We start from the raw sequence: 25,447 nt of genomic DNA on the forward strand, positions 1-25,447 counted from the left end.
GTGTAACTACCGTCGTACGCAGGTCTTACGTCATCCGGAGTTATCGCGAGTGTGTTGTGTTCAGGTTACCGGAGAAAATAATATAATAGGCTCGTAGCCATATCTGGCCTTGTAAATGTTGTTGAAATGTTCTGCGTGAAGCTGTGCACTATTTAAGTTGTCCGGACATCACATAATATGATGTTCGCTCTGCCAGCATACTTAGTCGCTGTTGTCGTTAGCGCCGTGTTTGATTACAGTCCAACCGGAGAGCAACAGATTGATTGTTAAAATAAAACCGATATGTAGTGAACGCAGCATCAGTTGTACGATCCAATCACAAAATCAAACACGAAACGAATGTATGATATATCTCCCAGCCGGATAGGCGTGTAGTCTGTTACGCAAAGCCTCTCACACTGCCATTGCAACTTTAGGTATACACTTCTAATTTAATTAATTATCAGAGAAGCTAGAGAAACAAACATCTCTTCAATGGTCAAACAACCTATTCGTATAATACCACGCTGTTTACGTTTTTATATAATCTCTCTTGACGTGCCTGCCTTGCTGGTATTTAACCGAAGATGGATGTAGGAGACAGACAGTCCTCTTGCTTCACGTGTTGATCTCTGGGAAGACGTGACAGTCGGCACATGAGAGCTCACGTGATCAATACGTTTGTGATTGCACGTTTCAGCAACGTGCTGCACCTTATTCAGTAAATTGTCACAAGAAACGATCCTATTCTAAGGATCTGTGTTGATGGGACACCTCTTCAAGTTAATGAACCACTTTGCAATTACTTGAATTGATACATATGGCATCTAATCTTATTTGTAACCAATGTTTTATTATTATTGTAATAAAAATGCATTTAAATATAATAATATGATAATAATGATAATATGTCATTACTTTTATACAATCAAATAGATAGTATCCACTCACAGTATGAGTTATTGTAGCATCAGTCTGTCTGTTGAAACATCTGAAACCAATGTGGCCATTTCAATTTTGTAAAGCAGCAGAATGAATCTTTTTCATCTTAATAATAGCAATTTGCCATGTATTTTTAGAACTTCTGCATTGTGTTCCCTCGTGAGAATTGAAATCAAAAACAGCTTTGATGCCCTAATGAGCTTGTGGCATTTCCTTTATTCAGTTATGGACTATCAGGCCCCACTGATCATGTTCCAGGCCCTGATGTGCAGGAGGGAGTTCTGCAAATCTTCACCACTTATCTCCCAGACAACATGTATGAACCTAATTGAATAAACATATTTATATATATATTTCCTTTTGTTGTAGAGTGTTATATAGTGTCATACCTCATACTGTTTTCTGCTGATTCTTGCAGACCTGAATAAGTCATTTTTAAAATGATCAAATAATGCACTTTCCACTTAGCCTTGTGCACAGCACAGACAAGGACATGACACTGAAATTCAAAGGACTGTTCTAAAGGAAACGGCTTCAGTCAAAGCCCAGAGGCATGCGGTCAAGCTGTAAATAAAGAAAACATCTCCACCCAGTGGTGAATTAGATAACCAGTAGCGAGGTGAGAGTGCTCAGTTTTCCATTTACTGTAAGTGCCAAAGTAGACTGCAAAAAAAAGGGGATATCAAAATGAATCACTCAATTATCTTTACACTTAGCAGTAAGCTAATATTTATTTTGTCACACGTATTCATATTTTCATATACGAGTGTCTGCCTCTAAGTTTATGATTGTTACGGACGGTGTCCTGTCTAGTATGCGCACATGTATTGTGCTTGTTTTGTGTTGCTTTGTTGTTGTTTTGTCTCCCCCTCCTGTTGTCTTTCTCATACTTCACAGATGTACACACCTGGTTCCAGTCATCCAATCAACCCACCTGTTGCAGATCTCCAATCAACTAGTCCCCCTTGTAATAGTCCTCCGTTTTGTCTCTTTTGTTTCTATTTGCTTTGTTGGTTTGGTTTATTTACTTTTTGTTTTGTTTCTTTGTTAGTTAGAACAGTTAGTCCTGAATCTGCACACTACGGTACAGTAGCGGTATGCACCTAGGCAAATTGGTTGCGATCCGCCAGTCAAATTTATAGAAGAAGTCTCTCTCTCTCTGCCCCCCTGCACTCGGGTCTCTGAGGTTGAGGTGAGTTCGAGCGTTGACTAGTTGTTAGTGCTTGCTTGTTTGTTTCCTTGTTTGTTTTGTCTTTAGTTACCCCACCTTTGTGTAAACTATTTCTTGTTAGCAGCCTACTTTGGTTTTGTCGTTGTCTTTGTTACTTCCTTTTGTTGTGCGCACAGGTAAGATACCCTGGGGTTTACATATTGCACACACGTAACTTGTTGTTAACACCCTAGGTTAGAGTGAGCACCACCCCCTGTACTTTTTGGGTGCAAAGCACCTCTCAATGGTGGGGGATGGGGTTTTGTTATGTTCTTTTCTTTGGTGCCACTGACAGTCCTTGTTCCCTGTGTTGCGTTTTTTGTAAATAAATGTCACTGTACCCGCTCTTGTCCTAATCTGTTGTTTTTATGTTGCGTCCCACTCCGAGCCACCACGGGGCGTAACAATGATCATATAATGACCTTTATTAGAAACTGGTGTATGTGGTGGCATTCTCAGTGCAATGTGGTGGAAATTTATCATAGTGTTCTTCTAAATGTAACTATATTGCTGAACTCTGGCGGCAGAATTATCTTATTGTTTAGGCTGCGTTGGCTATTTTGTCTTTGTCCCTCACTCTTTCCTTAAGTTTGCAGCCAAACATCTTCCAAACATGCAGCCAAGGCCTGGTGCATGAGAGGAGGAAGGAGGACACTCTGAAGAAGAGCAGAATGGGGAAGGGCAAATATTTCCAAAATAATTGTATGTGTATAAAACTCTGAACTATTTTTTTCCTGGGTCAGACCGCCAAACCATCTCTGTTAAAGAGCTCTATCCATGCAATTGAATTATTCCAAGTATCTGTTTAATAAATGCTTAGAGACATTAAGTGTTTCACATTTGTTTTCTCTAAAATAAATTGAAGGGTTAATTTTCATTACATGCTAGGGGCCTGTGTGCACCAATGATGAATGAATAGGTCTCCAGCCATTACAAGCAACCTACAACCGCCACACATCATTATCAGACTTAAAATATGTGAGATGAATAGTAAAATAATAAAAACGTTGTCATAGTTTCAGACAGGCACACCTCTTTGTACCAGTTGGATCAGATCCTGTATCCAAGCTTTTCATTCATAGACTTTAAAAACAAGTATGTCCATTGCATGTTATTAAGTAACCTGTAGTTAAACTGTTGCCAGCAGTTTAAAAAGAGTTATAACTTTAGAGAAAACGTTGCAATGATCAAAGTAATCCTTACTTATCAGCTGAGTAGTTAAAAGTCCAAGTCTGAACACACTCAGGGAATTCCAGCTCAGCGGGTTGACCTGATTGTATCAGTTTTTCTGCTTGGTGATTTCTTGACCTTTGCTCTGACCTTTGCTCTCAATCCTTTTGTGGCCCATGATGAGATTTGGCTCCCATAACCCACTCGTTCCAACTTTACCAATGATATAAGTCCATAATGTAGCTTCAAAACAGAATAACTTAATTTGGGTAAATAAATTGCTATAACATGATATATAATAACTATGATTGGTACTTTCACACTAAGCTGGATCCATTGACATATCTTTCAAAGTTGACATATTAGATAACTGTTTAACTCATTACAAACAATAATTTAATATATCTCTTCTGACTGAAAATAGGTTGCATGTTTCACACAGTCTGGACGATATGACAGTGAACACCCTGTTGCTGCAGCGGAAACGTTCCAGCAGGTGGTGCTACGAGTCCACTACGTTCTCGGAGCAACACATAACAGACATTATGTTGAAATACCATTTGTGAAGTTGTCATTTTGCTTTTTTTTTTTTTTACTACTTTTAATAAAGAGGTGAATTTGGTACTGTAAGTATTGGTCTAAACGCACTTCATTTCAACAATGTGGAGAAAAGCAGAAGAAAGAATGTATGCAGTTATCTCTTTACATGTGTTTCTATTACAAGGTCATCATGATGGTGGGAAATCGTATAACCCATATATCAGACAAGGCACGTGTTTAGGAGCTTCTGTTTTATGATTGCACATGCATTTATAATCTGTTAATTGGCAAAGGTCAGATTTTATCAGGTGTATCATAGATTTTGTTCACATTGTTAACTTAAAACCCTGTGAACCCTGTCAACGTTATCAGTTTCCGTTTTTTTATGACCAAATCATCCTATTTTATGAAGCCAGGGTCTAAGCATCTCATTAGCTGGCTTTGAAATATATTATCCTTGACAGAATGAACACAATCTCTTGAACCTGCCTGTGTAAGGTGTATCCAGCTGCTATGACAAAAACAGTGATTGCCAGATTTAATCAAGGAAATGAACTGTTGTCAGTCAAGGTCATACTCATAACAATTGGGTGTGGTGTGACCATTTTATATTACATCAAAATGAATGTAAGATACAAAATAAACTATATTCCTTAAAGTATGTAGCATTTTTGGGGATATATTAGTACTTAAGTGAAGAAGTTAATTTTACTTCTCAATGTCAATATTAGAATTTGGGGTTTTTAACATATAAATACATGAACATCACTCAGAACAGCACTTTCCAACTCTACTCACCACAAAAGGAACATGCTGTGTGTTTTCCTCATAAGCTAGGAATTTTAGGAAAGTTCCATTTCAGTGTTGCTTATTCATCATGTCCGGTGTCTTGCATCTTTACCTTTCTTTTTTCTGTCAACAACTTCTGCAACAAATTAGGCAAAACAAGTTATATTATAGCGTGGCTCGTTTGTAAAGTACCTATAATTCAATTTTATTTCATGCAGAAAACCATGCCATCCAAGGTTGACTGATATTACACAGCGAAAGTGGTTACTCATGTTTCTTCACTTTTCTTAAACCATTCCTATAACCAAACTTTTTTCTGCATTCATTAAAAGGTATTGCGCAAGCAGTTCTAGGAATGCTGTAAGCTATCCCACATGAAAAGGGAGGAGCCTGTTTAAGTATCATGCTGGATGTGAACCTTGACTCAGAATCTCTGTGTGGCTGTCCGAGAAATCAGACATGGGACTGCTACTCACAATAATTCTTGGCTTTCTTGCCGCTCTGATTGGAGGACTGTACCTTCTCGGGGTGTTTCGACAGCGGCGACCGGGAGAACCCCCTTTGGATAAGGGGCTCATTCCTTGGCTGGGTCATGTTTTGGAGTTTCGCAGGAACTCACTGAAGTTCTTAGAGAGAATGAAGCAAAAGCACGGCGACGTGTTCACGATACAGCTGGGAGGGTTTTACATTACTTTCCTCCAGGACCCGCTATCGTTTGGGTCCTTTGTGAAGGAGAGCCGAGAAAAACTGGACTTCAGGAAGTTTGCGAGGCAATTGGTGCGCAAAGTGTTTGGTTATGCAGATGTTCAGGACGGACATGATGTTCTCCAGATGGCCAGCAACAAGCACCTTCAGGGGAATGGGCTGGAGGTAATGACACAAGCCATGATGGGTAATTTGCAGAACCTCATGCTGCACAACATTGGCTCCTCTGCAGACCAACACGCCTGGATTGAGGACGGACTGTTCACCTACAGCTATAATATTGTTTTTAGGGCCGGCTACTTATCTCTGTATGGCAATGAGCCACACAAGTCAGAAGGAAGTGAGGAGAAAGCAAAAGAGAAAGACAGAGCCGAGTCAGAAGCCTTATTTGACGAGTTTCGTAAATATGATCAACTCTTTCCCAACCTGGCTTATGGGGTCCTGCCACCAAGGAAAAGGTTGGAAGCAGAGAGGCTCATGGGATTCTTTTGGAACCGTCTGTCAGTGCAGAAGATGAAAAACAAAGAGAACATCAGTCGCTGGATTTGGGACATCCAGCAGGCCAAAGAGGAGTTGGGAATTAAGGAGTCGATGATAAACAGGTACATGTTTGTGCTTCTTTGGGCCTCTCAGGGCAACACAGGGCCTTCTGCATTCTGGTTGCTCCTCTTCCTCATGAAACACCCAGAGGCCATGGAAGCAGTGAAGGAAGAGGTCGATAAGCTTCTGAAGGAGTTCGGACAAGAAGTCCAACGCGGGGGCCCTTTAATCAACCTGACCCGTGAAATGCTGATGAAAACACCGGTCCTGGACAGTGCCGTAGAGGAGACCCTCCGCCTCACTGCTGCACCGCTCCTCACTAGAGCAGTGCTTCAGGATATGACGGTCAAGATGGCGGACGGGCGTCAATACTTCATGCGCCAGGGCGACAGAATGGCAGTCTTTCCTTACATTGCCGTTCACATTGACCCAGAGATCCACCCTGATCCACTGTCATTCAAATATGACCGCTTTCTCAACCCAGATGGGAGCAAGAAAACAGATTTTTACAAAGGAGGGAAGAGGGTGAAGTACTACAACATGCCCTGGGGTGCTGGGGTCTCCATGTGCCCGGGGCGTTTCTTTGCCACCAATGAGCTGAAACAATTTGTTTTCCTCATGTTGGTGTATTTTGAGTTTGAGCTGACGAATCCCGACGAGAAGATACCTGAAATTGACTTCAGGCGGTGGGGATTTGGATCGATGCAACCCCAGAGAGATGTTCAGTTCCGATACAGACTCAGATATTAAATCAATCAATCGTTGTGATTTTCATTTAATGAATAACGATTTGGCTTCTAAACTTGATGTTTCAAAATGTTGACTTTCCAGCATGATATCATTTTCTATTATGCATGTCCAATGAAATACTGTAGTATTTTTTTCAAGCAGGACCTTAACCAATGTATTACAGTCAAAGATGAACAGCTTCAGACACATTCAGAGTGTTGGGGACATCTCTGTACATGTCTCCGGAGAGGTAAGAACTAAAGAATGTCAAAAAAGCAGAGATGTCATTCCTTTGCTCCTATTGAACATTTATTTCTGTTAGACGGTCATCATGATAGTAGTTGGGTATCTTTATTTCAATTTCTCTCTGTTTGTGTAACCTTAAAACCAGAGATGGCCACTGTCGGTCTTCAGACCAAGGTGGTTGTGATACTTAATATGTCAATCAAGTAAGCAATCTGGTGTTAGCATGTGAATGCATTGAACGTCACTGGACTGGTTTCACAACAAGGTCATGGTTTGGTATAATGTTCAGCTTGTTAACCTGATTATGCAATAATACTTGTTTTTAATATTGTTTTTCAATTTGTAATAAAGCTTTATTTTACCAAATGAGACCGGAGTAGAAACAAAGTATTTCCTTGACCGGATGAAACAGAACATGCTGTGGTCTATGTAGGGGTTCATTAATTAATATAACATTATTGTTTTATAATTACAATGCACTATTACAGCGCAGAGAGAGAGAGAGAGAGTGAGAGAGAGCGCGAGAGAGAGAGGGGAAGGAAGGAAGGAAGGGAGGGAGGGAGAGGGGCAGGGAGGGACACGACACAGGGAAGGGAAAGAAACACTGGTTTCCGAAAAATTATTTCCCGTCCCATACACATACATTGTCAAACATTTTTTCGAGGGAAACAGATTTTGTCCCAGATTACGATTTTGCCGTATCACAAATACATTTGTAATCATAGTCCTCAGAAGTCTAAGTAGGGAGGAAGTTGAGGTGGACGGGTCAGTCACTGTCAATGAAAGTCAACCTTGACTTGTTTTGTTAAATTTAGGCCTGTAAATCACTTAATAAACATATTAATGTAAGACAAGCCATGATGTTTTTACTTATCTATCCCAGTAGTTTTGTTGCCTAAACATAACCAATTAGTTATGTTGCGTTTAAAACCACAAACATGATCCGGGAAAAATATGTTTCCCTCATAACTTAATTGAGAATACATTTTAGTTGGAGACCGGTCTGGGTATTGTATTTAAATTCATTTGGGTCTTATCCATCAAACCTTTTGATAGAGCATAGATTAAATGAAGGTTTAGCAAAACATCTAATGATGGAAGTCATTAACATGCTGCTATTCAATAAGTGCAATATGGTATTAGCTCTCTTACCTTTTTTTCTACTTTTTTTTAAATCGGCTGCTGAGGCCATGTTCTCAAACACAATTACACTCTGTTGTTTTATTCGGAAGAGATTGCGCTAAATGTTCTTCAATTGGTTGAGAGAAATACATGCTTTAAAAAGACTTTCATAACGCACCTAACTTGAAAAATGCCAAAAGATGTTAAAAAGAAGAACTGCTTTGATGTGGGTGATAAAAGCATTCACTGCTAGTAATTGCTGTGTGTGGTATGCTCACACACACACACACACACACACACACACACACACACACACACACACACACACACACACACACACACACACACACACACACACACACACACACAGAGGAACATACGCATGCACACATCTGGTGCTAATCCATGCCATATGCTGTACTTCTGCCTCAACTCTTACGACATAGAGGAAACTTTAGAGAAACAACATCATGCACTGCAAAAAAGGAATTTCAAGAAAGTAAAAAAAGCCTTGTATCAAGAAAATAAGTCTTATTTTTTGCCCAAAAAGAATATTAATCTTGTCAAGCATGTTTTGATTAGAAAACTTATCTCATTTTAAGAAAGTATGCCTTACTTTTTCTTGATAAGATATACCAGCTAATTTTGAGCTAGAATGAACCAGAAACAGAGTATACAAATGTCTTACAATAAAACCCGGTGCAGTGACAAGATTATTTGCCTTATTTTAAGAGTAAGACCATTTGCACAACTTCTCAATTTAAGAATGCCATGAAACAAGGACAATTAAAGTTTTTTTTAAAATTATTATTATGTTCATTGCAGGGCAGAACCTGCTGCTTCATATCTAACATATTAAGATGACAGCAGACTGGTCTATACAACACACAACATAATACAAATAACCATGCTGAATGAAAACTGCATGGCCCATAAACAAAACAAAATGAAAAAATGGCCAAAATGATATGACCCTTGACTCAATTGCATCCTGAATCACAAAAGAACATGCAGTATCCTGCAGCATGGCATCTGACTGCTAATTGATTGTTCATCTGAAGAAGAAAGAATCATGAAACAACAAAATTGACGGTCAAGAAGCACAGTTTGTGGCAAACACATTCAACAGTGCGCCTTTTACAGTCCATCAGATGAGGCTCTGTGTAGCCCAAGCACATCTCCCAGATAATATTTTGTAGGGACATATGTCACATCCTTGTGAGTATAACTATAATATGGAGTGAAATCAACCAAATTATCAGATGCTATCAGTTCAGTTGCTTGTGCCATGTTTGGAATCTCTATTCCATATGCCATGTAATTTCCATCATAGCGAACAGTAGTATGCTGCTGCAACTCAAAACAATATAATGATGAGTTAATTACATAGATATTGCTCACAAGTCCAAACTCAGGTAAATCATTGGAATTAACAGCAGTTACAAGTAATGCCTTCTCCCGTATATATTTAATACAATTTAGATTAATCCATTTAGCAGACTCTGCATTGTATATGTCATCAGTTCCAAGGAAAGCCCTTGTTTTTTCTTTCAAATACGACATGTTGCGTATTTCTGAAGTTGGACCCAACGCACACTCGTTAAAAAAAATTAGGTGTTCAGAATGACTTACATTTTGACAACATTCATACATTTGATTATGCCTTATTAAAGACTTGCAAACGTTTCGAAACATCAAATAACGCATTTTTGGGGTAATGTTGTTATCAGGGAAAAGACTTTTCATATGTTTTAAATGCTGTTCAATTAGTCTTTTCAACTTGCTAATTGTCTGTAGACCAATGACAGGAGCAAACCAAATAATTTCCCCCGTTTTTAGCCTGAGTTAACTAGCTGGAGTCCGACCTGCTTTTGCCCCTGCTCTGTCTGAACCATGACCTGGTGATACGTCACGTGATAAAGGTACGTACCATAATTCAGTCTTATGACGGCAGACACGACTTGCCATTTATCAATTATCACATGAGTGTGACTTAATTTTGAATATGAACTTATTTAGATGAATATAGTTTGTATAAATGCAAAATAAACTCATTTAGGCTGAGTGCCCACCCCTGCTCCCTCTTAGAAGATGGTACAATCCACCCTGTCCCGCTTTTTTTTTCTCTGCTTGGAGTCCGTTGCATTTTGAATTAGGCCTACACAGCAGCTATTCCGGTGTTACGGTTTAACAGGCGACCATGTTAACTGGCGACTTTCGGCCGAAAGCGTCTACTGTTGTCGTCGTTACAGCAGATGTTGAGAATAGCAAGAGAACACTTAGCTGTTCAGTGAATGCCGCATTGTTTAATTCTGCAGTTCAATGTCTAACCTTCTCGTGTAAAGTCTCTGGTCAAAACATACCGGACTAGACGTTGTTGAGTCTTTTCAGGGAAATAATCCACGTGTGGAAGCGTCGCTTGTTGTTTATGTGTTGAAACAGGAAGTCAGCAAATTGCCTTTCCTTTGAAATAAAGTTGTTACAAATAACACATAATGACTGTGGAGTCTGTTTTGTGCAAATTTCTGTCACGTAAATTAGCTCTATAGTACACGAAAAAATATATACGTTTAATTAACGGGATTCAAACTCATATCATTGGGTGGAAAAAGATCACAGGTCAGTGGCATTACTACTACACCAGGATAGACACAGTTGATTTTAATATGGATTTACCATGAAATCATCTACAACACAGTCAGCAGTCACATTTAAACGGCAGAGAGCCACCAGATCAACTTGCGACCAACTGCGACTCCATGGAGCATGTTGACGTGACCTGCGGAGCGCTTTACAATATAGCTGCTTTCTCAAACTAATAGGCAGCCGTTTAATATCAGACCATTCAAAACGTCTTTGCTTGTTGCTGGTATGATGTTAATACTGAGATTTCTGTTCATACAGTGCTAAATCATGACAGAAAGTTCAAATGGAGCAAGACATTGCCGAAAACTATAATTAGAATATAAGAAAGTTTGAGCCTATTGTCATTTTTTTAATGTTAACTATTTATGCCTCGCAGGAGCATGTTGCCAAAAAGCTCATGAAGAGACTCTCAAATGTCAGAAGTCCAAAGAGGGCTAACGGTCCTCCTTCCAAGAAACCACGACAAGAAGTCAGTTCAGACGTTGCAACTACTGACTATGATGGAGATTCCAGTACATCCACCATTATTCTGGAATGGTCACCTGTTAGTCCCATGGGCATCCCAGTAGATCTGTCACCTAGAACCAGCACCCCAGCGCAGAACCGGAACAGCAGTGATGAAGAATGTATGCATTGTATTACATTTAATTTGTCAGTTTTACTTGTTAGTTTGGAAATCACATGTCCCCTTTCCACCATAACATTCCTGTAATGTCTTCAGCTTCTTCAGTTGACATCATGGACAGCCAGAAAATCCAAGCAAGACACTACAAGACCTTCCAAGAAATGTACAAGTCCAAAAAGCCAAACAAAGCTGCGGTAACTCATTTGCTGAACATGGAATTTGAGTCTCGAAGATGCTTCATCACCTCTGATTTTTTAGAGGAGCAAGACAGAGCAACAAAGATGCTAGAGGCTTAGCCTTGTTTCAGAGAACTGGATCATGTAAGTAATGTTGTTTTGTTTTTGTTTTTTGAAAATTTTTCACAAGGGTGAGTTATACTGTCTGCCACTATTCTCGAGAGCATAAAGCGGAACTTCTTCCACTTGACAGGAACCAGATATATGTCCCTGTGCCAGACCGTTAACGGCCAAAAGCAAGCTTTATGTGTTAAAACGCGGTATCATGTACATATAAGGCCTCAGCGGCCTCCATCTGACCGGTTCAGCCAGGGTCAAGAGGAAGTGTGTCTACGGAACCAAAACTGCGAGTGGGAACTCAGACAGTTGTGTTTTCTCAGCTCCGAGACCCATTCTTTAGTATAAGCGAGACATGAAACCTTTTAGTCAAAGTAAGGCAGTACAACATATACATCATTAGTCAAAGTAAGGCAGTACAACATATAAATCATTAGATTCTCTTCAAACACCAGGCCTACATTTCTTTCCCAAAACGAATACAGAGCGGGCCATTTGTACAAACTCCATGTTTGTACAAATGTAAAGGGTACCCCAAACTCCCCGACTGTCCTCACCCTCCCACCACAAACCTTCACAACATCCGTGTTAGTTTAAACATAACAGAACCCGTCCTCAACCAACCTACTGACCAAGATGGAGAAAACTTCCTTTTCCAAACTCCCCCTTTCGCAAGATTGAGTGTTAAGGATGCTGTAGAAAGCCGCTTGAAAACTTCTCTCTCATATGACCAACCCAGTCAGAATAGACAACAATATCATCAAGATAATGCTCTACAGTTTGGAACATCTCCCAGTGCTGCATATAGTAGCCTTTGAAAAGGAGCGCGTATTGGAGAAAACGGTCAAGGGTCAAAAGCTGAAATATCGAAGCATAAAGGAACCTGCCAATATCCCTTCAACATGTCAAGTTGGCTCAAATGTATTGCAGGACCAATCTCATCAATGCATGAGTGTTGACGCCATAGTGTAGTTTTATTGTTTTCTTTTATCTTTGAGGGAAACAAGGTGAACGTACACATGCAGTTCTGACAATGAACACATTAATGTAAAAATGCATGTTATAGGTAAGTGCCTGGAAAGATTTGGGTAATAAAATCTAGAAAACTCAGAAATGCACTGAAGGTTGACTAAATCCCTAAACAAATGATGTGGATAGAGTGATAACTTGGGTATAATATTCTCACATGTCATGCCAACATGCAAATACACGTATGCACACTCAGAAAAAAAGCTATATTGGAAAAAGCTAAGTTTTGGAGGTCCAGAGCTACGTCACATCATTTCTGGGTGAATGAACAGGGTTGTAGTATAGGAGTCATCCTGAAATAAATAAACAGTGGTCATGGCAATGGAGGCGGACAGGCTGGGGAACAATGGAGCCTTTGGCAGGATGCTGGTCTCCTGAGTGTCCTCCCTGTACTTGGTGGTGAGGGGTTTTGAAGAAAAATGACCCATTGTCTCTCTCATCCTGCTTCTGAGCCTGAGCAGTGAAACGATGCCTCTGGACGCCTGCCCAAGATGACCCATAGTGCATAGAATAAGCTCCTGCTTTATCCGCATGGACAGGTAGGTACAGCCTTCATTATTACATTTTTTTTTTCACTGTGGTGCTGTGGATTTTGGTGTTCATAGAATGCAAATGTTGGCTTTACATGTACCAACGAAGGTTCCTTTTTTCATTTTTTTTTTTACCAGCCATTTGAATTCAACCGGAGAAATAGAAGTCAGTGGGACTTGAAGTGGCAGAAAATAAGTAGGGTTGCTTGTTACTTTTTTGCCTCAACATCAGCTGAGAAAGTTATATTTAATCTTAATTTAGGGTGGTTAAAGATGCCCTAAGTGGTGCTTAACACCATGGCACCATTTAGTGCCATTATCTCCCACTGTATTGTTGTCTCACATGGTGTCTGTGTTTTACTTTTTTTTTTCTTATTTGTATTCTACTTGAAAATCAGGGGACTTCATCTGTCATTGGCAAATTATCTGAGCAATAGGCTCAAATAGTTTTGTTTTACAACTTGATTTAACTAGGAAGCCTCTTGACATCCACATCTCATTTGCTAAGGACCAGCCAAGATAGCATACAGTACAAGTTTACACAATTATAAAACAAAGCATGTCAAAAGCAGACAAGGGGCAATTCAAAATAGAGCATGTAATGAACATATAATGGACAACAGATGTGAACAATACTAAATCCAGTTTAGGAATAGCAATTCCCCTTTTCATGTTGCACAGTTTTTATCAGAGTTGAACTCTCCCAGGGAGACAAAGTCATGAAGCTGTAGTCTGAAGATTGTTAAATGAGCAGGGTTCAAAACAGGAGAAAGCTGTTACATTAAGAACATTCAGTAGTTTTTCAAATCAAGCAAAGACAAATAACCTTTTCCAGTGATATAGAGATGCGAGTGTAACAGGAAAGCGAAGCTGGAAACAATGAGACTGTAGCTCATAAAACAACCCTTCCTGTTAGGATGTAGCTTCCATGTGAACTGCTGTAGATGTTGGTATGTTTTACACTCCTCAGTTATCATGATGAGATGCATTAAATGTCTGTAACTCAACGTTAAATTATGTGTCAAAGAGTCATCTGTGATGTTTGCACAGGTTTGTTTTTCGCCTCGAGGCACTCTGTGTCAACAGGGTCAGTGCTCCCGATACCATGACGTTAACGTAACAACATTGACAGGTCATTGACATGAGGGAGTGACTTAGAAAGTTGACTTCTTCTCCAAACTGTTTATGAATATTCTCCAGGACTCTGTGCTGTAGTATAATAATACATGAGTGCCATCTAGTGGACAAAAACATTCAATTCAGTTTATTTTATATAGCCCAACATCACAAATACAAGTTTGCCTCGGAGGGCTTTAAAATCTGTACACGTAACATCCCTGTCCCGGGACCTCACATCGGATCAGGAAAAACTCCCCCAAATAAAGATAGTAAAAACCCTTTCACAGGGGAAAAAGGGAAGAAACCTGAGGGAGAGCAACAGAGGAGGATCCCTCTCCCCGGCTAGACAGAAGTCAGAATGAATAACGTAACAGAGTTACAGCACATTCAATGATTATGACAGAAATTAATCATATAATGAGTGGTAGGCATGGTCAACATCCACTGACTAGAGTAGAAAAAAGTTGATCAATTACATGAAGGCTTTCAAACCAAACATATCTATATATATTCAGGTGTTCCTTCTTACATCTAGTTGAAGAATAACATGATTCCCTGCACACATAATCATTAACCTTGAAGGTGAATATGGCTCCCTATCTGTTACCTCTGTAAACCAATGCCTTTTGCTCCATAGATTGCCTTTTCTTATTGCTGGCTAAATAGCTGAGCTTTACACACATATACACGCGCGAGAGAGAGTGTTACCACTGTCATCAGTGGGATCCTGCAGCGTTGCTGCCAGGAGTTCACTGAATTGGAGAAGGGCAACGGGCACGAAGGCATCTGGAAGGAAGGACTTGCAGTACACATATCTCTGGTAGTCCAAATGACCCTGACTAGGTCTGCTGCTCCTTTGGGCCTGCCCCAGATCAGCCTATGACATGGCCAGTTAAGACAAGATAATGTCAAAGATTAACACCCTCCAGCTCTGCAAGCAAAGCGTTGTGATTTTGTTTGTTTGGATGGGGATAGCTGTGTGTTGAATTGTACTGCCCTGATGAGAACCTTCATCAGCAATTGAGTTTGAAAATAATAGCAGGGAATAACGCAATTAAGAAATACTCTTGTGAATAGAATACATTTTAAGGATTTACTCGAGTGTTCAATTGTAATTTGTTGTGCCTTTTTTTCAAATATACATTATCTGTCTCGTTTTCACCTCTAAATCAGTGTTTTGCTCATGATCTACTTTAATATCAGTGGAACATGTAAACATGCAGTAGTTTTTTCCTCAACACTATTATCTCATTTCATTCAAACATTTGCTCCATTTAATATCACTTTTTTTTCATTAGTTGATAGCTTGCCAGCAAGATAACCGGATGAGACATGGCAGCACTGTACCATGTAGCCTAAAGTCAATCATGTACTGTGGCCACTGGTTTGCATATTTCCAGTGTTCATAACTTTCCTGTGAAAGAAAGGCACTGGCACACAGTTTGCAATGAACTGGGATAAACTCAGCTCATATCAGATCTGAATTATTCTCATGGGTGAGGCACCACTGATACAACACTCTATTACTTCCAGTTCCTACACATGAATGAGACAGGATTTATTGATCTCTTGATATGCCGTCTCTTTTTGATAACACTTTACTACCAGAATGGTTTGACTTTGTCAGGGAAGTACAATTAATGGAACCTTCTTCTGGGACAGGAAACAGGCCAATTCCAATGAAGCATAATCTACTTCTTATCCTTCTGTATTCAAACATTGCGAGACATCCAGCACTTTAAATAGTTTGACATTATTTGCCTTTTTTTAATGAGTCCAGATGTGCAGTAAAGAATGAAGATGAGGTCTTCACCTGTCACGTTACTGACTGAATATCTGACACAAATATGAGCACACTAAGTTGTTTGTTTGTACAATTGTACAGTGGTGTTGTGGCTCATTTTCATTACAAGTTGCTTTGCTCATGTGGGAAACGCAGAGCCCCGGCTGAGGGAAGTTGTTGGCATCCACCTCAAGGCTTTTCATCTCAGTCGCTTCAGTGGAGTCCAGCCTTACTAAAACTGGCACGGGACGCACTCACCCCGGGGGTAGGATAGGCTCGGCTGAGAAACTGGGAGAAAAATGAACAAATGAGATGGGACTGCCACCACTCTCAGGCTGCCTATGGGATAGCCCCCCACAGCCTGGTAAGAGCAGTTAATGATAGTTGTAGGAAAGATGGGGGAGTGGAGGAGGAGTCCAAGCACCAAGTTGCATGTTTTTGCACTGGTGTCTTGTGTCACTCTTTTCTCTGAGGGAGGGGGCATCCAAGTCACATGGTGGAGTTTGATCTGTTACATAAACACAGACCTCCACAGCCCCCAGTCTGCTCGCATCAACTTTATTCAGTCAATACATGCGGAGAAAACTCTTGCGATGACATTGGTGGCGGCCAAGGAGAGTTGTTGAGATGTTCACTCCTCCATGTTGCATCACTTCAACACTCGGCTATACGCTGCAAACCCTCACAGCTCCCAGTGACTTCCTAAAGGTGTCTGGGAATAACACAATCATTATGTCAAAAATTCAAAATAATTAAAAAAATGCAATTCATTTAGAATGCGATTCAATTCAGCAACCAGCAATTTTGATGATTATTGTTTGCATTTTTTTTCCTTCTTATTTAATTGTCAGCTGTCATGTTAGATTTGTTTGACAGTTGTTTACGTCTCACAGATGCTACCACAACTGAAAAATAAAAAAAAGATCTGCTCTATTTTACATTTAACACTAATTATAACCACAACCTAATGAATATTTAACATTCTCATGTGGCTGTCACATGATGCAAGACCTTGTGACAAGAGCAATGTCAAACAATGTCTTACAGGGGAATACTTTGATATTTTCCCGGCTCTGGGCAGTCCAATCAATATTTATCAACATGAACTACAGTTTCCCAGAGCGAGAATCGCCTGAATTGTCAGAGGACAAAGGGACGACACATTCAAAACCAGACAGTCATTGGTTTGACTGTGTGCATTTGTGCACATTTGTTTTTGTTGGAAGTAACTGTGTGCAATTTCAAAGACTATTTTAGACTCATTGTTAAAAATCTATTATTTTATAATTCCCTTTTTGCCAAAATTACAGTATTTCAAATTATCATTATAAAAGCTGCTATTATCAAAGAACACTGAAATTAACTGCCCAGATTTTACAACAATTAAAATAAAGAATAGATTAAATATGTTGGTTTCTTTTGTATGTACATTTGAGTTTCTGATAAGAAACAACAATAATAAGAGAATAAGAGTTATTTATAGGCCATGTTAGATTTTTAGAACTGTGAGTTATCAGGATGGATAACTACAATTAAAAGATAAATATCCAAATGTTAGATACATTTTCAAAAAATACTTTAATTTAACTCTTTTAAATGTCCACCATACCACTATCATTTATGAGCTGAATTCATATCAGTGAGTGTTACATGTAAACCAAAGTTCTACCAACTGACTCTTGAGGAACATAAACTCTAGTTGACTTTTACTTGAATGTTCACATAACCTTCTTCTGGACCATCTGTGTCTTTTGGATGACGGAAAGATTTTGGGTGCAGAGGAATGCACTGCAACTTAAAAACACGTGCTTATCCGTCCCTTAGGGATAGCACATGTCCAAATCCCAAATGCTCCACTCATTCCAGCAGCATCCCCTGTCTTCTTATCTCCAGTGCGGCACGAGGGGTGCTCGCTACGCCACATCTCCTCAGTCAGACGGAGAGGGGGCCCCTGAAGGCGAGACCTCGGGACGATGGCTCCTGCAGGCCCAGATGGCTAGCTCTCCGAGCTTTCTTTCCACCACAAACTACTCAAACAGAATGAGATTTAAAATGCAAAGACTTTTCATGCGCTTGCACTACCTCATTCTTGACATGTCTCACTGTGGTTGTCTTTGTTTTGTAACTAATAACAGTCTAGTATATCCTTACACCATCTTGAGACACAGGAAATCAAGAATGTTTCATCATTTGAGGAACCGAGTTGAAAGCGTGTCCTGATTAATGGTGATTTTACTGATGCTGAGCGTTACTCTTGGCTGTATGGCTGTATACAGGTCATAATTAAGGATTATTGAGGGCCTTGTGAAAGCAAAATTATAATAATATGGTCACTGTGACAATGAACAGACACATTTCATTAATACAAGCCAGACACTAACCCGTTTATCTATCCTTTATTAAAAGTGGTTGACTTTAAATCCCTTCCCAAACTTCACAGCAAGGTCTGGCACATAAAGTAAAGAGACAGGGAAATTCCTTTCCGACTTTAATGCTGCATGAATCACCTCCTCATCTGCACTTTGTCGTGTTATTTCCGACTAAAAAAAAGAAAAAATGTAAGGAGTGTGCGTGAGTGTGAGGGAGACTTCTGTCCGCGTGCAGCCACTCTTGCCGCCATGTGAAAAAAAAATCCATCTCACGCCTCCAGTAACAACGTGTGGTGATGCTCCTGCGCTCCGCATAGCTTGAAAGTATAAACATCGGGTCGGAAAAGACGTGTAGCAGGAGTGTACAGTGTGACCTGTCCACTGCTCTGTTATCTGGCCATCTGCCTGGATGGAGGATCTAAATATTATGACATTTGATATGACTGAGCGTACCTGCTGGTTACATTCTAGCGGATCTGCACTGAGGCAAGGTGGCTTATGTCTCGGTGACACTTCTGTCCTCAAACTCCTTCTTTGTCTCTCAAGAGTTGTTTCTTCATGAGGGACGAGCACTGTAAACTGTTATGTAATTGAGAGATAATATGGAGGTTGCTTCTCTACATTTACTGTGTGTGTGTGTGTGTGTGTGTGTGTGTGTGTGTGTGTGTGTGTGTGTTGGTGTGAGTCAAGAGGAGGGATGGTGTGGATGAATTACCTTTTAGTAAGTGGGCCACGACTCTATACGCGACCTTGTTTCTCAGAGTGAGCTAGTGCTGTTGCTGTACAAATAGTGAGAGAGAGAGAAAGTAAGAGACTCAGAAAGAGAGAGAGAGAGGGAGAGACCTTCATCATCTGTGTTACAAACGTTGCACATGAGCGTTGGGGTGGGGAGGACTGTGTTGCGATTGACACGCTTCCTTAGCCGGGTGTTCTTTTCAATCTGCAGCGCGATATCCTCTGAACCCTTGGATGAGGGTCATTTGCCAGAGGAGGATTTTTTTTCTGCCTCTCTGTTTTAATACTTCCTTCTTGAGTAGAAGGCTGGTGTAATAGAAACCAGACACAAGCCAGAATGTGAGGCATTCACAGCGGCAGGACCTCACTTCTTCCCAGAGTGGGAAAACGGAATAAATAGAAAGTCTAGTCTCATAAGCTCATCATTTTTGAGTTTTTTGAGTTTTTTGCCATCCTGGAAGTTATCAATAAGACGGAAAAGGCCATGACATTAGGATGGAAGTGTTATTAAATGGATCAGACTGTGCAGGGGACAACTAGAGAGGGCACAGGAGACCTGCAGGATGGGAAATGCATGTGCAACTTTTCAAGGTGGGTTGTTTCAGTTATTTGCCTCAAAGAAACTATGTGACAGCGTCTGTTCAATGATCCTGTCATATAATTGTAAATGCCCATTTTGTTACAGTGGAACTGTGGACTGTTTGTGGGCTCCGGTGTCTGAATTCACTCTGCTGAAAGATAATTTCATGCCACTGTAGTAGTCTGTCGAAAATAAAAATGATTCTAAAGTAATTTTACCAAAAAGCTATTCACCCAATACAATATGATGCATGTTTACTAATGATAAATATATTGGGCTTGCATCCGTTTAAACTATCTAATGTATTAACCCTTATTACTCAACCCTGTATTGAGTCTATATTATGGAAATGAATTATCCTTTATATATATATATATATATATATATATATATATATATATATATATATATATATATATATTCTGTAACTATAATACCTCTGAAGGTAATAATGTAAGATGTGATAAGCTGTATTTCTGAAATGTTTAATTCCTTAATTTTAACCTTTTAAAAATATTATAAATTAAAAATGTCTACGACTTGGAGAGAGTTGCTTTGTATAACATCTCAACTGATACAAATCAAACAAAAATGCATGAACCTATAAACAGGATTTACATTGCTGCGTTATCTTCACTAACAATCTCATCTTTATTCATTAAACAAGTCCCACGTAGGTTAGAAATGTATTTTCAGGGGAGACCTGGTTAAAATGGCAACAGCCTTAAAAAATTATAGACAGACAAGGCAGCAAAAAATCAACACAACAAGACACATCAACAGCAGGCAGATGTCTCAAGATCACTCCAGTGTTAGGGTGTGATGTTGATGCTGTACGCTCATCGATCTGTTTAAACTCATGAGTCCTCAGTGGAGCGGCCCTCCTGTCATGCCGTCCCGGGGCGGGCATGAGTCGCCCACTATAGGTGCCATCTGTCTCTATGTGACTGTACCTCTCCCCAGCGTCAGCAGTGCTGGATCTGGAGGGGAGGCCTCGTGGCAGAGCAACAAGCCTCTCCTGTTCACTCAGATGGCACATCCCACGCCAGGGAACACAGTGCCGCAGTCATGAAATCAACATGAGTTGTGCAGCTCTGCCCCGTGAATGGAGGGACAGAAGCGCGACACTGTCTCCTCGCCGCAGCCTCAATCACCTCACAAAGGAAGAGCATGACACTGTGAGGTTTCATGTCATCTGTCCCTCGGGATGATGCGTTGCCATGCCAAGTACAGTGTGTTTCTGAAGTGGCTCTCTGAGTGGACTCTTGTACCAGAATTAGCTTTTCTTAAATTCAGAGCTCTGTCAGTTTGGTTCTGTGTCTCCAGCCTGTCACCATCTTGCAGTGTTCAGCCTGTTCTTTGGTCAGAGCTATAATCTAAGCAGTGGTTGCTGGTGTTTTTTTTTTTTTGCATGGTTGATACTTGCGTTTTTCTCTTTTTTTTCTCCTGCTTTTGCCATTTCAACCCTTTCATAAACTATTTCAATGTGTTAAAAGGGGATATTAGAAGGACTGCGTGATGTGTGTTTTAAATGACATCACCCCTCTCACTGACATAAATCAACGCAAGCCATTGTCTTGTGTTTGGCTTGTCAATGTCTCATTTACATCCAGAAGTCTTCGTCTACAGTTGACACATTTGCTAAATCCACATTAGCTAGTTATACTGTAGGTCCACACTAGATTATAGCTGGAAATGGTTGGTAGATTAGTCCATGATTCATTGATTGACAGAAAAGAAATCAGCAATTATTTTTTGAGAATTGAATAATCATTTAATAATTGTTTTGGTCAAAAAACTATTATTCGGTCAAAATAAAAATGTAACATCTTTGAGTTTTGGGATTGGTGTTACAATATAATAAGATATTTTAAAATGTCACATTGGACTCTGGGAAATGTATAGACAACAAAATAACCTTCAGGTTATAACTGTTAGAGGAAGCCCTATTCTGGATTGTCTTAGGTTGGACAAAAACAGCACAGGCATTTGATATGAGGAATACAACTGTAACATTACAATATAATACAACAATGTAATGTCATCTCTGATTCTGTGTGCAACATGATAATTTATTAAAACATTGAATACATCTGCAACTCAGTGGGTCCCTACAAACCATTCTTTATTCTCTCTTTACAGATTCTAGTTGACAAGCTTGTTAGAGCAACATGAGCTGGAGCTTCCTCACTCGTCTCCTGGAAGAGATCCACAACCACTCCACCTTTGTGGGGAAAGTGTGGCTGACGGTGCTCATCATCTTCCGCATTGTGCTCACGGCGGTTGGAGGGGAGTCCATCTACTCGGACGAGCAGACCAAGTTCACCTGCAACACCAAGCAGCCGGGCTGCGACAACGTGTGCTACGATGCGTTTGCCCCTCTTTCGCACGTCCGCTTCTGGGTCTTCCAGATCATCATGATCTCCACTCCCTCCATCATGTACATGGGTTACGCCATCCACAAGATAGCACGGACTACAGAGGAGGATCGCAGGAAGCACCACAGGCTCCGCAAAAAGCCTCGTCCTCACTCCAGATGGAGAGAGAGCCACCATCTGGAAGACGTCTTGGAGGAGGATGAAGATGACGATGCAGAGCCCATGATCTATGAGGACACACTGGAGGTGCAGGAGGCCAAGCCCGAACCAGTGATCAGCACTGGAAAAGACCCACCAAAACACGATGGCCGCCGGAGAATAATGCAAGAAGGCCTGATGAGAATCTATGTTTTACAGCTCATGTCACGAGCTATTTTTGAAATTGCTTTCCTTGCAGGACAGTATCTCCTCTATGGCTTTCGGGTTAGTCCGTCATATGTATGCAACAGAGTACCCTGTCCACACAGAGTGGACTGTTTCATCTCCAGGCCCACAGAGAAAACGATCTTCCTGCTCATCATGTACGTGGTGAGCTGCCTTTGTCTAGTGCTAAATGTGTGCGAGATGCTTCACTTGGGAATTGGCACTTTTAGGGACACCCTCCGCATGAAGAGGATCCGGGGCCGACGTATGTCCTACGGCTATCCGTTTTCTCGAAACATCCCAGCCTCTCCTCCGGGGTACAACCTTGTGATGAAGACTGACAAACCTAGCAGGATCCCCAACAGCCTCATCACCCACGAGCAGAACATGGCCAACGTGGCTCAGGAGCAGCAGTGCACCAGCCCAGATGAGAACATCCCGTCTGATCTGGTAAGCCTCCACCGGCACCTACGGGTCGCCCAGGAACAGCTCGACATGGCCTTTCAAACATATCAGACCAAAACCAACCAGCAAACATCCAGAACCAGTAGTCCTGTATCGGGAGGCACTGTGGCCGAACAAAATCGAGTCAATACAGTCCAAGAGAAACAAGGAGCAAGGCCAAAATCAGCCACAGAGAAGGCTGCCACCATTGTGAAGAATGGAAAGACCTCTGTCTGGATCTAGAGATAGATCCAATTTAGTAAATTAACACTTTTAGGACTCCAGGACTGCGCTGTGACACAGCTGGAGGATGTGTGTGTGTATATGTGTGTGTATGTGTGTGTATGTGTGTGTGCGTGTGTGATTGCGTGCATGATTGTGTGTGTGATTGCGTGTGTGATTACATGTGTGAGAGAGATGCGACTTAGGACAATAACAATTGAGAATTTCAATCACCCGCTGAAGAAGTACAGTACACATTTTTGGGGGAATTTTAAAAGGAAAAACACACATGTGGAACTGATCAAATCAGTATCACGAATCTTCTTTGAGACTGTAGTTTGACATTTTGTGCTTCCCATAGCTTCTGGACATGGTTAACATGTGCTTATTTAGTTATACATCTCTAATTCCAGCTAAAATGTCAAAGTATAAACAGACTGCTTCGAGCTATTTATCTGATCTACCCTTGACTGCCGCTGAACTGGATTAATCTAACTAAGTGTGATTGTACCCTCAATCCAAATATGAAAAATGCAGTGAAAAACACTGCACAAATGCACAATGACTCACTTCTGAAGAATGAGGATTATTGTTGGAAAGATGCATGTTTATTAACATGCTGGGATGTATTTTTGGATGTAGTATGGTGGAGTGTTTCTGGAAGCAGATGAAATGTGAAGTATTTTGCTAAGGATAATGAAACAGGGCTGGCTCTTCTGGTGGACATCTGCTCAGTGTGATGATCTTCAGTCATGGCGTGCAAAGCCTTTATCTATTCTATATTTTCCAAAGCCTTGCAGTGTCACGTTTCAAGGGGAAGAGGTAAGTGAATAGAACACCAGACTTTTTTCTCAACTAAATACTGATTTTCTGCAACCGGGAGCAGACGATGCATGCTTTAGAACTTGGAACGTAAAGTATACACATAGCCTACAGTAGAAACCCATCCTTAGCATTTCAATTAGCTCTATATTTATCTTATGTATAGACATGTTAGGTCTTGAAGATGATCAGTTTGTTTGTTTCTAAAATTGGTTTCTGAATAATATTTAATCCTGCCTTCACTGTTGTCATACTTCAAAGTGCCTAAAACTTTTAAAGACTGTTCTCGTATTTCATTCATGAACAAATAAAGTCATTTGAAACCTCGGCATTCTTGCTTTATAATACACATTTACCACACTAGTAGCAATGGTGTGTCTTTGAGAATGAAGTCTAATTCAAAGTTAGAAGCTTGCAATTAAGTTTCATTGTGTAGATAAATATGTTGTTATAACAAGAAAGGCATCCTCTACATTGTAACAAGAAAAATATACAATCAAATCCTAAACAAAAGTAATTTTTGGTCGAATACAAAATGATTAATTTGTACTAACTTGTAAAAAGTGATTTCATGCTTGGGATGAGATGCCGAAATTCTTCTGTGACTGACCAAAGTAAATGTAAAGTATATGTACTTGTTTTAAGAACTATTTTGAAATGTATGGGGCAGTAAACTGTCATGCGAAGAATCATACTTAGTGATGTAGCAAATTGTTGGTGTAGGAGGGGCATTTCATTTTTACAACCAACGAAAACATATTTTATTATCTTAAATATGGGAAAATACTATTAAAAGGGAAAGTAGCTCTTTTCCAAAAGTAGTTGCAGCAGTGAGAAAATAAAAAAAAACACATAAAAAATAGACTCAGGCTGTATGTGTCAAAAGATTGACTTCTGGAGACAAGCACCTAAAAAATGGATAAGTAGCACCAAGTGTGTACCAAACAAAGAAATCTAACCTACACTGGAGTAGCTCATTGTATATTGCATACAACAGCAGACCCACTAAACTCCATCTTAAACATGACTAACTTAAGTCCATATTTACACATGATCACTGTATTCCTAGAGTGACAGGCGCATAAGTAATGCACGGTATCTAAAGTCGACATCTTCTTATAAATGTAGGTTTCTTTGACTAAATCAAGGGGCATTCCACACCTGCTGCAAATCAACAAATCGTAAACAGAGGGAACAATCGGTGCTTGTCCGAGCTTTTGATAAAGACATGTCAAAATACAATGAGTTTGTTTTTTTAACGATAAAATCTTGGAAAATTGCTTCGTTCGCTTATTGTATTTTGTATTTTTAATCAAGCATTTGTATCCTGGAAGAAACCATTTGGTGCTCTTTGACTTCACGTCACGTAACTTCACGAGTTATATTATCTATTTTCCATCCCTTTTCTTAGAAACAGGATTGTATATTTTGAATATTTTACCTGCTAATGAGTTGCACATTTTGTTCAGTAACTGCAGATACATGTGTGCTCAGTTTTTATTTTATTTTGCCATCTGTTAAGAAGTTTTACTGAGCA

General features: G+C 40.1%; 2 protein-coding genes across 2 annotated transcripts; both read left to right on the forward strand.

Annotated features, from left to right (window-relative positions):
- Nucleotides 1-5,074: 5,074 nt before the first annotated feature.
- LOC306749658 (7-alpha-hydroxycholest-4-en-3-one 12-alpha-hydroxylase-like) lies at nucleotides 5,075-7,213 on the forward strand. Its single transcript, XM_079232972.1, has one exon. The coding sequence runs from the start codon at nucleotides 5,090-5,092 to the stop codon at nucleotides 6,623-6,625; it is 1,536 nt and encodes a 511-aa protein (XP_079089098.1). The 5' UTR covers nucleotides 5,075-5,089; the 3' UTR covers nucleotides 6,626-7,213.
- A 14,639-nt stretch (nucleotides 7,214-21,852) lies between these two features.
- On the forward strand, nucleotides 21,853-23,109 carry gjc2 (gap junction protein gamma 2; the record flags this gene model as incomplete). The annotated part of the gene is made up of 1 exon (XM_079230167.1): nucleotides 21,853-23,109. The coding sequence occupies one exon, from the start codon at nucleotides 21,853-21,855 to the stop codon at nucleotides 23,107-23,109; it is 1,257 nt and encodes a 418-aa protein (XP_079086293.1).
- Between the last annotated feature and the right edge of the window lie 2,338 nt (nucleotides 23,110-25,447).

This window comes from Taurulus bubalis, assembly GCF_910589615.1.
Source record: "Taurulus bubalis genome assembly, chromosome: 1".
In the NCBI taxonomy this organism is placed as follows: Eukaryota; Metazoa; Chordata; class Actinopteri; order Perciformes; family Cottidae; genus Taurulus; species Taurulus bubalis.

Bases quoted from the DNA above. Each gene is read 5' to 3' on its own strand.
- LOC306749658 (XM_079232972.1), top strand. From the start codon at position 5,090: ATGGGACTGCTACTCACAATAATTCTTGGCTTTCTTGCCGCTCTGATT.